General features: G+C 38.4%; 1 protein-coding gene across 1 annotated transcript in view; it reads left to right on the top strand.

The window, feature by feature from the left end:
- Positions 1–15,135, top strand: part of XRCC5 (X-ray repair cross complementing 5) — a 54,366-nt gene that overhangs the window by 1,188 nt on the left and 38,043 nt on the right. The window contains exons 2-7 of the mRNA XM_055717720.1: positions 2,440–2,553; positions 3,076–3,259; positions 4,467–4,515; positions 5,987–6,109; positions 10,079–10,264; positions 13,229–13,343. Of these exons, the coding sequence (XP_055573695.1) occupies positions 2,440–2,553; positions 3,076–3,259; positions 4,467–4,515; positions 5,987–6,109; positions 10,079–10,264; positions 13,229–13,343 (771 nt within the window). The remainder of the gene's footprint in view (positions 1–2,439; positions 2,554–3,075; positions 3,260–4,466; positions 4,516–5,986; positions 6,110–10,078; positions 10,265–13,228; positions 13,344–15,135) is intronic.

Genomic DNA, 15,135 nt, shown 5'->3' with positions numbered 1-15,135 from the left:
ATTAAAAATGCAGTTTGCTCATCTGGTATGTTTAAGGAATCCTGTTGGTGAACGCTGTGTTAAGGTCTCTTCTGATACAGGGTAGTTTAGTGTCTGTCAAACACAGGTTTTGTCTGTGCTGCAGGCTGAAGTGCTGCTGCAGCAGTATCTTTCTTAGTTCTGTTATAATGAGCTTCAGCACTGAGGTTAGAGATAAAGGCAGGTTCATTCAGTTTTCACCCTTATCAGTACTTGAGCAGTGCAGATTGATGTTAGCTCAGGTGTGACAGTGTTCTCTTACAATCACATGCTGAGCATCTTAAAAGCATTGCTTAGTATACTGTGCCTGAAGATTGTAGTACTGGATGCTCAGGGGTGAGTTGCACAGAGGTTACTAACAGATGAAGAGACATATAGAGGAGGATTACCAAAAGAGAGACCTGCCCTCTTCCTGAAAGAGGATTCTGCGTACCTGAATAGATACTGGGCTTGGAGTTTGCTGTCTTCCAGAAGAGCATGTTAGCACTTGGCACTTGATCGTTTTTTCTGAAGCAGAACAGCAGGTTTTCAGTCCTGCACTTGTTTGGTTTTTTTGCAGTCATCTTGCCAGCTGTGAAGAGCAGTTTTACCTGGTTTGGACAACAGGATTAGTTCAGCTGCGAGCTGTTGTGTGTCTTGAGGCAGAACAGCAACAAGCTGAGGGTCTGCAGCTGCTGATGCTGGTAGAGTAAATCCTTAGGCTGGCAGGTGAAGAGTAACAAGGCTCTTCTGAGAACCTAGTGCAGTTTCAGTTACTGACTCTGTTCTACTCAAGGATTTCACAGACTTAGGTGACTCAGAGGCATTAATTCCTGGCTCCCAGGGTAGCCACTAATAAAGGCAAAGTAAGGAACAAAGTGTGGAGACTGAGTATAACCTGCTGAATGTCTTGTGGAGCCCTGTTGCTCAGCCTTCTTCCTCTTGCCTTGTCTTGGGAGGATGCAGGGAGTTAAACCAGTGCTTGTTAAAATGGTGGGGGAGGTACACAGTATATTCTGGGAAAAGGAGGGTAAGAAAATAGCTTGACCACTGCTAATACACAACATCAGAGAGCTAATCTGGGTAAGCTGTTCTTAAAGACTTGATATTAGGAATTATCTATTTGGATGACAAAAAGAATCAGGTTCTTTTTGTTGATGTTTAAAAAGGTGTATATATATAAGATATTTTATAACTTGAGTTATTTGCATAGCTGTATACAAGAGAGCTTAGACCAACGCCTTTTCTTTCTGTTCATCCCTTTTGCCTTGCAAAAGTAAACTATGCATCTTGTGCTGCTTGACAATCTTCTCGTTTATTGCCCACATCCTTTCGGCAGTTTCATGTCTTGCAGAATTGAGTGTATTTTGCATTTTAAAACAAGGAGACTTGGCTCCAGCCTATGTAATACCTAACTTTCCTGTGTTCTGGCAAATAATTTAAGCTACTGGCAGTCCACTTGGCAAGATTTTGATCTACATTTAAAGAACCTTGCTTTAATAAATGACAACAGATTTGAGCTGGCCTTTTGTCAGTGTTCTTGGAGATGCATGGCATAATTTTGCTGAATTTCCATACAGCTTTATTGAGCTGGATGATAAAATTGCTTAGGTTAATTAAGGTAAGTCGAGTCTCTGGACTTGGAACTTGAGAGGAACTTAGCAAGAGCTGAACAAGAGAAAATGGCTTCTTTTAATTTGTTTTGTTCATGTACTCATTTATAAATCAGTTAAGGGGAAGACTTGGGCAGTGTTATATATAGATCAGTTAAAGCGATGATCAGAAATGCAAACATATATGCTAGCTTGTGGGATTTAAGCCCCTAAATTGAAATCAGAGTTCATCCTTCTAGGGCATTAAGAGCTTAGCTGTGTGCTGCAGACGCTGGTGCTCACTGCAGGATACCTCCAGTAGCATAAATGTTCTGGCTCTCCCTGGAGGCTATAGGAATGTTGTCATTCTTGCCGTTCTTAGGTTAGACCAAAGAGTGATCTCTACAGCTATTATGAGTGACTGTGAGGTCTGGATGTAGCTGTAGAGTTTAGGGAGGAAGCTTGTATCTCCACCTTGTGTTGTGCAGATATACTGTATTGTGTTGTGCTTGTAATTGTTAGCCAAGCTACCTTTGTTCTATTTCCTAGTGTAGAAGAGCCCTTGGATCCCAAATATGTTCACGGGGTTGTACAGAAAGTGCCTGTATTAACAGATTATTGTGTAATACAGGATTTTTTGTATTTTTGACTGTGCGTGGTACAGGATTAAATGACTCTCAGTTGAGTGCAGTAATACTGGTTCTGTCCTCCACCATTGTCTCTTATTAACAGTTATTATGAAAGAAATTGATGTAGTTTGATTTCTAGGGGTTTTTTATGTACCCTTTTAAGTAGTTACGCTTATATTGGCCCTTTTGCATTCTTACTCAGTATTGTCTTTCCTTTCCAGGTGGCCATAGTGCTGTGCCTGGATGTAGGCTTTACAATGAGCAGTTCTGCCCCTGGTGAGGAGTCTTCACTTGAACAAGCTAAGAAGATTATGATGAAGTTTGTGCAGCGACAGGTATGTGTGATAAAAAAACCGTTAAAAAAGGAGAGGAAGCAATAACATCTGTGACATATTTTCCTCATTTACTAGTAATTGAAATAAATGAGAAATGAGTAAGAATTATTCTGTTTTTATGCAGGAGTAACAGTGCTTTTTGTTTCAGCTGTGCTTTTGTGGATGAGGTGTGGTAGTCTTCAGGGCAGTAGAAAAGGGGAAAACAGGTACTCTCTTTCTCTAAAATGTTTCAACACCCTTAAAATTTACCACACTGAAGACTCATTTCAAGGACTGAGTTGGCCAATTTTACTTGTTTTATCCCAGATATCCTCATGTCAATCTGTTAGTTTAATTATATCTAAATTAGTAAACTCTCTAAGATTACATTTTGGTAGGATAGCACTGAAGAAGAAAGAAAAAGTAAATCCACTGTATCTGACATTGTTTCTTAATTAGTTCAGCTAGCTGGAGTGTCCTAACATAGCTGTGTGTAAATCTACCTGTGTTTTTATTCCTGTTTTGTATTTTCTCTATTTCCAGGTTTTTGCTGAGAGTAAAGATGAGGTTGCTGTAGTTTTGTTTGGCACTGATGCTACTAGGAATAACCTTGCCAGTGGAGATCAATACCAAAACATTACTGTACATAGGTCACTAATGCTACCAGATTTTGATCTGCTGGAAGACATTCAAGATGTGATTAAGCCAGGTTCTGAACAAGCAGACTGTATCCTTTCGTAGTAGAGCGCTTTTTGAACTGATTCAGCTGCGTAGGTGACAGGAAGTTAGTGTTGTGAAATGGACTCAGATTTGCCTCTGAGGTTTTAACTACTACCATAGTTCAACTGATTTGTGGTTGTAAGTTTGTTCAAGAGCAGATTAGCTGCTTTTCGACATTCTTTTAGGCTAGAAGCGGGAGTCTTGGCCTTAGGGAATCATTACTTTTACAAAGTGTTCTGTTAATTAAAGAGAACAAAAGATAGCAATAATATAATTTTAGGCCTCAAGGCATGTGTTTTTTAAAAATAGTGCCACAGAACTTGGTTTATGCTTTTTCAGCAAATAAAAGTATTATTTATGAAATATGTCAGCAGAAGTAGCAGAAGCCAGAGAGAAGAATAGAAGTTTATCAGACTGATTGCTATATAAAGTATTTGTAACATTGCCAAATGTCACTCGCTGGTTTGAATATTGTTTATGTTTGAATGTGTTCTGGTTTTAGGTGCATAAAGTGAAGAGTTTTAAAAGAAGATGATCTATATAGTGTCCCTCTGTGTGTTTCATTTACATACCGTTCAACTTCCTGTGTTTTGTTCCCTCTTTCTGGCCGTAAAATGATTGCTGTGAGCTCGATTCACTGTCAGAGCTGTTTCGGAGAAGTGTGCAGCCAGTCAGCTGTACCTTAGCAGAAGCAGTCATGTTCCTTTCATGGGTAGGCAGGTTTGTGTGCAGTGATAAAAATATGTTCCCAATGAAAATTGTGCTGAGGAAGAAACTTATCAAGAAATTGTCTGATGCAGATATTTTGGAGGAAAACTTGCATGGGAAAATAGTACCCATTGAAAGTACAACTAAATTTTTTTTGTGGGTGCAAAGTAATTTGTAAATATTAGATTGCTGTTTCATTGGACTTGAGCCTCCTCACTGACAGTTAAAAGATTGGGCTCTGCAGCAGTCTTTTTACTGTTCAATCAGATAAATGGGGAAGAGACAAGATCACAAAACAGACAAATTTTATAGGAACCTCTTGCACAGTAGATATTTGAAGAGTTCTTGTCTCAATAAATTTTGCTTGTTTGCTTGTTAACTAAAATGCATATTTGTCAGTGCTCGGGAGGAGGTGAAACCAGAAGATTATTTCATAGGAAAAACTTTTGTGACATGATTCATGTTCTGTGATTTTTCGTATTGAGATTTTTCTTAAACTTGCTTAGTTCTGGATGCAATTATTGTGTGTATGGACTTACTTCAGAAGGAGACAATGTGAGTATGTAACCCAAAGCCTTTTACAGAATTCTGACCTTGCACTTTGGAGCTGATCTGATTTAGAAAAAAAAAGAACAGCCTCAAACCCTACTCCAAACATTAAGAACAAACAACATACTACAGGAGTCTGTCCCTGAAGAATCCCCAGGAGAGATTTAGTGTCTTGAGATGATCTAAGAGCTTTCTGATGCAACTGGGAACTTTGCAGTAGATTTGTGAGAATACTAATGCCACTATATGAAGCATGAATACTTCACTTAATGTTGCATTTGTGATCTCTTTTCAAAAAAACGTTAATTCAGATGCTAACATGGCTAGAAAAGGGCTACCAGATTTATAAGGGTGATGGTGTTTCTTACTACAAAAAGAAAAAAAAATCAGAAAGGTGACTTTGTTCAGCCTAGCAAAGACTGTCAGAGATGAGGTGGGTCTTTGTAAATACACAGGCTGTGGGAGATAAACAGTGTGTTTTCTTACTGCACCTTTAAGCTGAAAGAAAATGTTGTCACAAGTGTTACAAAGTTGTCAATGAATGTACTTAGACTGGAAATGTGACTTTCTGACACTCGGTGAACTGATGGTCTGGGGAAATCGAGATTGAACATGTTGTTAAAGAGATTATGCAATCTAACTGAATACAGAAGACAAGACTTAGGGATGTAATTTATATTTTTATTAATAAAGTCCAGTTGGTGTGGAAAGTTGTATCAATTTAACAGTTAAAACTGAGTTTTGAATTAAAATCACTGGATTAATGGCAGTATAACCTTGAATACCTAAAAGCAACTGCTCTTGTTGTCTTGTGGGTAAGTTTTTGGTATGCACTGAACACTTTGATACAGATTTTACCTTCAGTTGAGAAAATACTATCAGGTAAATTCAAGAAAATCACCCTTATGCTTGAATATCCAGATAAAAACTGTATCAGTTTAAGTGAATTTTGTTCTTTATCTGGCAGAACTTTCTAATGTTTACTGTTACTGCTTCTTAGTGTATTAAATAGGCTTTAAAGTCCATCTTATCCAGTGAATCCAATGAATTAGTTTACTAAAATGGAACTCCCACCAGCAACAGTAATTTAAAATACATTTTCCATTTTCACAAAAGCAGATTCACAGCTGCAAAGGAAATATCCAGTATAATCAGTAAACTACCTAACATATTTTATTAGCGTTTTATTGACATAGGTGACAATTGGCAGAATTCCATTCATGTATGTGTGGTTAGTGATTTTATACAGTCACAGGGCCAGTCTCGTCAATTTTAGGGGGCAGAAGTGAGTAGGGGGAAATCATATAAAAGTAAAAACTTAGCAATGATAGAATAACTACCAAGTAGGTTTGTTTGCTTGGGTTTTTTGTACAAGTATATTACTTTGGTAAAGCTTTAGTTTTCTAAGGAAAGAATTAGGAAAAGGCCTTATAGATAATATTCCTGATATATGTGAATGTTCTGTTTGTATTTTAAGAGGCAAGAAATACGAGAAGAGACATATTGAACTGTTTACAGACCTTAGTAGTCCTGTCAGTGAGGATCAGCTGGAAATTATCATTGCTAACTTGAAGAAAACAGGAATTTCACTTCAGTTTTTGTAAGTATGGAAGTGGCTGTTGTACACTATGCATTTTTTTTAAAGGGACATTATTATTATTTCTTAATAATGATCATGAAGGAGCTGGTGATCTGGTCATGTATTGGTTTCATAGATGTGTACCAGTATGTAATATGATTGTTATAAGTACTTCTATCAATTACATATACCATCAATTCCAGTTATGAGCCAAGTCCCCTTGATTAAGTGATATGCAAATACATGTTAAGATGCTGGCTGCTACTCTAGTTCAGCTTAGCCATAAGTCTAAAATGGGAGACAAACGAACGATACAAGCAGATATAGCCTCAGAAGTAGTGGTTTTGTCACAGCAACAGCCTACATACTTTTAGGTAAGGGAGTTACTGGGAGAAAATAATGAGGCAGTGTTGCAGATGTTTATAGCCTGATTCTGGTGTTAGTAGAAAAGCAAGTCTGAAGAGAAGGATTATATTCACAGTGATGGGCTTAGAAAATTTAAGTGGAAAATGGAAGCAATGTCTTAAGCTTATGACAGAAATCCCTTGGCTGTCTTGGTATAGGTATAGGCATTGATTTGAAGAATCAATGGCGGCGCTGAGATCTGTATTAATTGTTGCACGTGATGGTAACATAAGCTGTAGGCCTTCTTGTAGGAGTTTTATATAAGAGCAAAACTTTGTGTGAATGTTTATGTTTGCTGTTTATCACAAATAATGTCACAGGAGAAATTTAAAGCCACAGTTTTACTTCTGACCATTTAAATATTAACTTTCACCTAGATTCAACATTCTGTAAGGTGCAATGTTGTGAACTTGAAAAATTCATTGCAACCATTTGCGGACCCATCCGCAAGATACCAGAGGGGTTAGGTAGGAAAGCATGACTGAAAATCGTGGCCTGATTCTCCACACATTTGTTGCCTGTGCTTGGGAGAGGCTGAACGTAAAAATGTCAGACTACTCTCAGGTTCTGTCTGCACAGCAAAAGAAGGTAAGCTTGCAACATGCCTTGACGTGCCCCTTTTAGCTTAGTTGAGCAATTGTTGGCACTGGAGGCAGGGGAAACACAACACCATGAACCTGAGTGCATCTTGCCAGCCAGAGTATGTCTTTCAGAGACCTGATATTTAGCCTGTGCTACCTTGTCTCCATACCTGTAGTTTGCTCTGCAGACTAGCACAGATGCTCCCACAAGGATTTAACATTGCAGTTCTGTGTGAGTTTTCTGATAAATCTTTACGTTTTCTTTGTGACAAAACAAAGGAAAGGCCCAGTGGCTGATAGAAGCACTAGGGAAATGTTGCTGTTACAGCATTAGCTGCAGATTTACACCTTGTCTCACAGCCATGCAAGCAAATGATGCTTTGAGAAATACACGTATAAATGTAAAATACTCAGGATACTGGTTTAAAAAAATAATTTCTTGCTAAACCTTGTGCTTTTGTTATAACCCTTGCTTCCGTCTCTTATGCCCTATTTATTGATTAGATTGTAACTTGTGGCAGATAGTTGGTTTTCCTCCCTGTTATCAAGTGCCAAGCAAATGCTGAACACTGTGTGGCTTTGGGTATTATACAGTTCTCGTCACAGGATTAAAGTAATGTAACTTATGTATCAGAAGTTTGAAGCTTTTTGCTGTCATAACAGCTTTAAAATACAGTTTCTCTATTTATCAGTGGATGCTGCTTCCTATAAAGGCATCAAACACTTTGCTGAAGTTTGTTCTTTAATTCTGCTGTGTGTGACATTGTTGTGCATATTGTTAACTGCTAATGATGTGTTGCTCCACAGATAAGTTTAGTGAGGACTAATGAGGTGAAACTAAAGTAGAGATCTGTAGGCTGCTTTTCAAAAACCTAATACAATGGTAAAATTCTTCTGCTTTGTGGAAATGTGGTAAAAGGTATCATGTGGTTCATTCAAAATCGGATCAAATGAAAGATTTGAAAAATCTGCAGGCGTTGTCCAGGGCGCAGGGTAGAGGATCTTACACGTCCCTCTTTTCTGTGGTTATTATATTTAGTTAACTCTGTTACATTTTGAAGAGCAGCAAAATCATTTTATCTATAACCCCTGGCTAAATTTTTAAATCTGATTCTTGAAGTGCAGGAAAATGTGTCATCTTCAGTCAGAAATTCACCTAGTGTTGTAAGCTATTAAAATCTCAGAGTAACATTTATTCCAGAGCTACCTAATAGCCCCACTGCAGACAGAGTCCCATTTGCTGGCATTTGGAGCTGAAACAGCATCACAGGCCTGGACTGGCCTTTAACAAGTCATTTAGAGCAATCCTTTACTTCAGACTGGGTCAGTTGTATGTATGTCATTGCTGAGCGGTGTTTTTCTAATCTTTTTATAAAGACTTCCAAGTGATGGAGACTGTTCTGTCTCCTCAGGCAGTTGGTTCTAAAATTTATGGTTTGAAATGCCTTTATCAGGTTTTTGAATATCTGACCTGACTCCACGATGCAATTTGAGTGCAGGCTCTAAATGTAAAGCCTTTGCCACTGTCTCCCTCGGCATTCTCCTGGAGAAACTGGCTGCTCATGGCTTGGACGGGTGTACTCTACGCTGGGTAAAAAGCTGGCTGGACGGCCCAGCCCAAAGAGTGGTAGTGAATGGAGTTACATCCTGCTGGTGGCCGGTCACAGGTGGTGCTGCCCAGGGCTCAGTATTGGGGCCAGTTCTGTTTACTGTCTTTATCAACAATCTGGACAAGGGGATTGAGTGCACCCTCAGTAAGTTTGCAGATGACATCAAGTTGGGGGGAAGTGTTGGTCTGCTTGAGGATAGGAAGGCTTTGCAGAGGGATCGGGACAGGCTGGATTGATGGGCTGAGACCAACTGTATGAGGTTCAACAAGGAGAAGTGCCGGGTCCTGCACTTGGGTTACAAACAAAGCTACAGGCTTGGGGAAGAAAGCAGCCAGGTAGAAAAGGACCTGGGGGTGCTGGTTGACAGCCAGCTGAACATGAGCCAGCAGTGTGCCCAGGTGCCCAAGAAGGCCAACAGCATCCTGGTTAGTATCTGAAACAGTGTGGCCAGCAGGACTAGGGGAGTGATGGTTCCCCTGTACTTGGCACTGGTGAGGCTGCACCTTGAATCCTGTGTTCAGTTTTGAGTGCCTCACTACAAGGAAGACATTGAGGTGCTGGAGTGTGTCCAGAGAAGGGCGATGAAGCTGATGAAGGGTCTGGAGCACAAGTCTTATGACAAGTGGAGAGGAGGAGACTCAGACGGAACATTATTGCTCTTCCCAGCTACCTGAAAGGAGGTTGTGAGGTGGGGGTAGGTCTCTTCTCCCAAGTAAGGGTAGGTCTCTTCTCCCAAGTAACAAGTGATAGGACAAGAGGAAATGGCCTTAATTTACACCAGGGGAGGCTTAGAATTGGATGTGAGGAACAACTTGTTCACTGAAAGGGTGGTCAAAGATTGGAACAGGCTGCCCAGGGAGGTGGTGAAATCAGTCCTTGGAGGTGTTTAGAAAACACGTAGATGTGGAGCTTACTCGTGTGGTTTAGTGATGGACTTGGCAGTCCTGGGTTAATGGTTGGACTTGATGATCTTTGAGATCTTTTCCAACCTAAGTGATTTTGTGATTCTATGAATATAAAGAACTGATTGTTCCCTTCCTATCTGCAACAGCCTTTTATATTTAAGACTGTCTTGCCCTCTGACTCCCTTTTCTACAGGCTTTATTTTGTTCAATCTTTTTTCACAGATCTTGTTTTCTAATCAGTGTTCCAATGCCTTCTTGTTATGTGGGCATCTTTCTTTGCGTATGATGCTCAGAACTGGTGCAGCACTCTGGTCAAGATATTACCAATACTAAGTAGACTGAAACACTACTTCATGTGTTTTGCAAACCATGTGGCTAGACTGCAACTAGATAGAAAACAATGATTATGATACAATTTTTGTTTTGTTCTTGGTTGGTTATTTTAATTAAGAAGAAAGTCAAACTAACTGCTTCTGCTTGTGTTCTTAGTCTCCCATTTCCAGCGGATGTTGATGGAGGTGGAGATACAAGTGCCTATGTACGTTCCCATGTGCACAGAAATTCTTTCCCAAGAAAGGCTTTAACTAAGCAACAGAAGGAAGGCATTGATGTGGTGAGGAAACTTATGCATGCTTTGGACCAAGAAGGAGGGCTGGAAGAAATTTATACTTTCAGGTAAACTTGGCTATTCCTCTTTATCATACTGTAAATTTACTTTTTGATCTCTTTCCTGAAAGATAAAATGAATAAGTAATCAGTCACATGGTTTCCAGTTTCACTGAAGTCAGTGAATTCTACTTACTGTACACTCAATCCCTTTCAAACAGCTTCTTCAGCGGCTTTTGAATAGGTAAAAAACTTACAGATTTCAGTGGAAAATGAATTTTCTATATCTGTATTTAAAGAAAAAATCAGTTTTTTTCCATCTTTAGTACTGGATTTTGGAGGGAATGTTTCTATAAATGAGATTTGAAAAGCATGCTTTCGAACAGTTGGAATTTGTGACATAGTGCAGGTAGAACATCTGCGTTTAATGGTAGTCTGTTCCTTGATCGCAGACTTGTTTTAGCTTACTAGTTTATCAAACTCCCTCAGATGGTTTCAGTAATGTTTGTTGAATCCTGCTCTTTAATCACAGACTACTGTGCCATTATGCCAATCAATTTACTTTTTAGCAACATTCCTAACGGAAGAAATGAAAGATGTTTTTTCACGTCATGTGAAATGATGTGAAAAATGAAAATGAAAAAGAAAGTGAAAGTGAAAAATGAAGAATGAAAATGTATGTGTGTGTCTGAAAAACTGTAGCTAATGAGATATCCAAGGCTTTTCCACATAGGTGTTGTCTCAGTTGGAGAACAAGCAAAATGCATCTATACGCCGTATAGAAGTCTAATGTTACTGTTGTAGTAGTTGTATTCTACAGTTAGGAAGTGTGATCTTTTAGACTGTGTTTTGCAGGAAGCTTAGTAGACCATAGTTGTAATGTGGTTATCAAGTGTAATTTTTAGCTGAGGGTGGCACCTGAAAATATGCTATTATTCATAATTTTATTTGTGGGGTTTCCTTCCCTCACTCCACCCAGCTGCTGTGCTTTGCACCTCAGCGTCCAGTTAAACTGTTAATTGAGCATTAGAATGGGTTAGTGAGGAAACATGTATCACTGTGTGTGTGTTCCATACTAGTCAACAGAGCAGTCCGAGTCTCAGGAGAAAAGCAGGCTTTGTCATTGCATCAAAAGACTGCACACAAAAGCAGTATCTTTTTGTGCCCGTTTAACCTTTAGGATAATCCATAAGCATAAAGCTACTATGGGCTTGGCCCCTTCTTTATATTTTTTTTTTGTCACATGTTCTTGCTACTGTATAAGATGTTGTGGCATGCTTTCAGGGGAAATCCAAAATCTTTGGATAAATAGGCATTTGGCTAGTAGATTAAAGCTTTATTTTTTTAAGTTATTTAAGAATATGTGAGGTTTTAGATGCAATTAAGTTGCTTATCAAGCTTTAAGAAGTCAGCCTTGCAAATCTGATGATAGTTTACCAACACAGATACACTCTCTGTTTTCCTCTATTCATTATTCCTGCTGGTAAAAATATCTGAACTCTTGTGAAAATAAAGTCATTCCAGGAAAGTAAGTTGTTATATTTTGTAGGGTTTGGTATTTTGACTGTTGGACAGGAGGTGCTTCTGCAGTCTCTGAGTTTTGGGGGAAGGGATTGGAAAGCAAAGAGACTTGTTTTTAAAATACAAGTTGAAATGTGTATTTAGTAGGTTTTTATTGGCTGAGTCTTCTTCGATAAGTGAGCGCTTTTCTTCTATAAATATAAGAAATTAATGGGTAGAGTTAAGTTGAGCTTGAATGGCATTTTTGGGCATTTGACACTTATGTATTTGACTTTCACATTCATCCTTAAATGTATATGTTGCAGTACTATTAATGCTGTAATAACAAGTTCTTTTTCAAAATTCTCTATCGGTGTCTCTGTTGCCCAGAAAAATAATTTTTCCTCTCTTCCTTCTGGAAAAAAAAAATTAAAAAGGAAATGCAATGCTTTTCTTACTATAGAAATCCCAGTGTTTTTCTCCTTTCATTGTGCTTCTGTTAGAATTAACACCTACCACCACCCCCACCAACCACCCCCCTGCTTATACTAAGAAACTTCAGAAATAGAATACCAAGTTGAATTCTGTACTAATGTTTTTAGGAGTTGATCTTAATATCTGCCAGACAAGTGCTTTAATCAAGAGAGTTAGATTTTGGGTTTTATCATCATGTGAAAAATGCGAGGTCAGCACTGTGTTATCTTTGCTTTATCATGCAATAAAAAATAATTTTGAGTGCTTTCTCTGCATTGGAATTTTACAACAAAATAGCTGATGCAGTTTGTATTAGCTGAAAGCTGTTCTGGGGTGCAAGTCTATTTGATTTCACAATTATGCATTATAAATTACTTCTACTGTAAATTTTTTATTTTTGGACTCCATTATATAAAGGTACGCAATTAACACTTTTTAGTATAAAATCATTACAGTTACTTTTTTTTTTGTTTGGTTTGGTTTATGAGCTTGTATATATGCTATTTAAGCTAGGAATACTCAAAATAACTTGTTTCACTCTAACAGAATGCCCTGAAAATAATGAGTTCATTAGTACTGTATTCAAAAAAAGTGTCAAAATTAATTACCACACAAACAAAAAATCCTGTTAATTGAAACTGGATTCTTCATTTCTTCACCTCCACTACATAAAACATTTTACCACTTAGATAGTCTTTTCTAATTTGGCTTGTTCCGCTAACTACATGCCCTAATTGGGTGAGCACAGATAAATGTAAAATGCTTAATAAGCAATTGTGTAGTTTCATCACAAGGCATACCGTCTTTAAGTCCTAATGTCACACCATCATAAAGGCTCAAGATGGCAATAATCTACTGTATCACTTCTTTTTTTTCATTCGCTTTTTCTGACAATAGTTAATGACAAGATTATTCATACAGTTTATTTTCTAATGCTTTATGCAGTCTAAACTGAAACAATTGGAGTCCTGCATCTCCTTGAAGAGAGAGTGTATTGTCTGTAATATTTTATTACAGTTCATCAGAGTTCATTTCTGTTCTCCTGATTCCTTCATTTAGCGAGAGCCTGGAGCGTCTTTCAATGTTTAAGAAAATGGAAAGAAGACCTATGGCTTGGCCTTGCCAGCTCACTATTGGTTCTAATTTGTCTATAAGGATTGTGGCCTACAAATCAGTAAGTTCATAAAATCGTATGCTTTAGTGGATTTTGGCAGCAAGTTAGGTGCAGCTGCATGCTTTTTCCTTAAAGCTAAGAAAATAAAAGATAAAACAACATCCAAAATAATTATGGTAGGGATTTTATGTGTGTCGAAGCCATACATCTAGAACTGTGGTTCCCACAGCAACTCTAGCTTCACCGTATTGAACACATATGTTACAGAAGTAAAATTCACGGTGTACAGAAATAGAAATAATTGCTATTTACGTTTTGACACTTAATGGTATTGAAGTTGAAGAACCTGATTAAGGATGCTGTGATTGTGTGCAGCTTTCCATTCTATGTCAGGGATGTGTCTGCAGCTCGATGAGACTTAGATATATTTCTTAAGCCCTAGGCATGAGAGGAGTTATGCACATGTGTATGTAAAATGGTGGGTGTAAATGTTTTACCAGCTATTGTTTCAAATCACATCTATTGTTATTTTGGACTTGGAAAAAAAACACCTCCTTTTTCAGCTTGTTTGCTTTATACCGTTTGGCAGAGCTTGTGCACAGTCTGTTTCCTTTACAGTTTATATGGGTCCTTCACACAGTGCTAGGAAGAAGTAAGTGTATTTAAACACAGAAAATATGCAAAATGCCAGTTACTGAATAATTAATAGGTAACTATATAGTGTGGCAGCGCTGATGGATCTGGTGAGATGGAGATTAATTGGTTTGTTATTTGAACCCAAGACTAAGAGTCTGACCAATATTGCAAGGTTTCAGGAAGATGCATTATGAAGTTGAAATATATCTCATTTCTGAGATATAGGCATACTAGCTTTGAAACAGGTCTCTGCTGCCAGCTTTCTATTTATACGTATAATTTTTTTTAATTAGGATACTGTGCCAGACCTGTACAATTATGCAGTAAGAGTCCTCTCCCAAAGGTGTTTATACACAAGATAAGTTAAGCTTGGGAGAGTAAGCAACATGAACCAAGTGACTAGCCCAAGGTCATATAGCAGTTGGATCAGAGCTAGGGATTAGACTTGTGATATCCTCTGACATAATCTGTTCTGTCTTTTCTGTTTTCTGCCCATTCTCACTCACTAAGTATACCATCAATTTCACTTAAGTAGAGAGAAAATAAACCATTTTTCTTTCCCTGTAGTTGGGGAACATTCACTCACTGCAGATGTTTGTTCATTTTTTCCCCTCCCAGTCTTGTATTGCAACTGGGATCTTTTCTTGCCTTTTGGAGAAGCTGCAGTAAAGAGCTTATGTTTATCCTGTAGTGTAGTAAGTCTGATGCAAAACTTGGGCATACAAACTGAATGAGCTTTGAGTGTCCCTGTATCTTTAATGTATATCTTTATGTGTGGAGTGGCTGGAAGACAACGGACATATTATGAGCAATCCAGACCAAGTAACTGTTGCAATAGCAGGCCGAGCAGGCCGAAGCTGTAACAAGCTGCAGGTGTGAAGGACGTATGCAAGGCCAAGGGAGACAAAGAAACTCTGTATTCACAGAGAGATAAGAGAGTTGGACAGAACAATGAGAAAAAACATCTCATCGATGATGAGCAGCGTGTGGGTGCCACACCAGAACCAATCAAATGGAGTGTGATGCCACATGAACAACAGCTAAGTGGCATAAAAGACACGCAATTCGGGGAAAAAAGAGAGAGTGACATGTAACCGCATAGGTGTGATGGTCATTACTTGGCTGGCTTCCCGCAGGACCCTCTTCATTAATGCTTTGTCAAAAGCTTTTATGTAGATAGAGGAAGAGAAATACATAGCAAGGAAGTTATGTGTTA

This window comes from Falco cherrug, chromosome 8 (assembly GCF_023634085.1).
Source record: "Falco cherrug isolate bFalChe1 chromosome 8, bFalChe1.pri, whole genome shotgun sequence".
NCBI classification, from domain to species: Eukaryota; Metazoa; Chordata; class Aves; order Falconiformes; family Falconidae; genus Falco; species Falco cherrug.
Note: the sequence above shows the minus strand (reverse complement) of the source record. Positions and strands in the feature narration are given on the sequence as shown.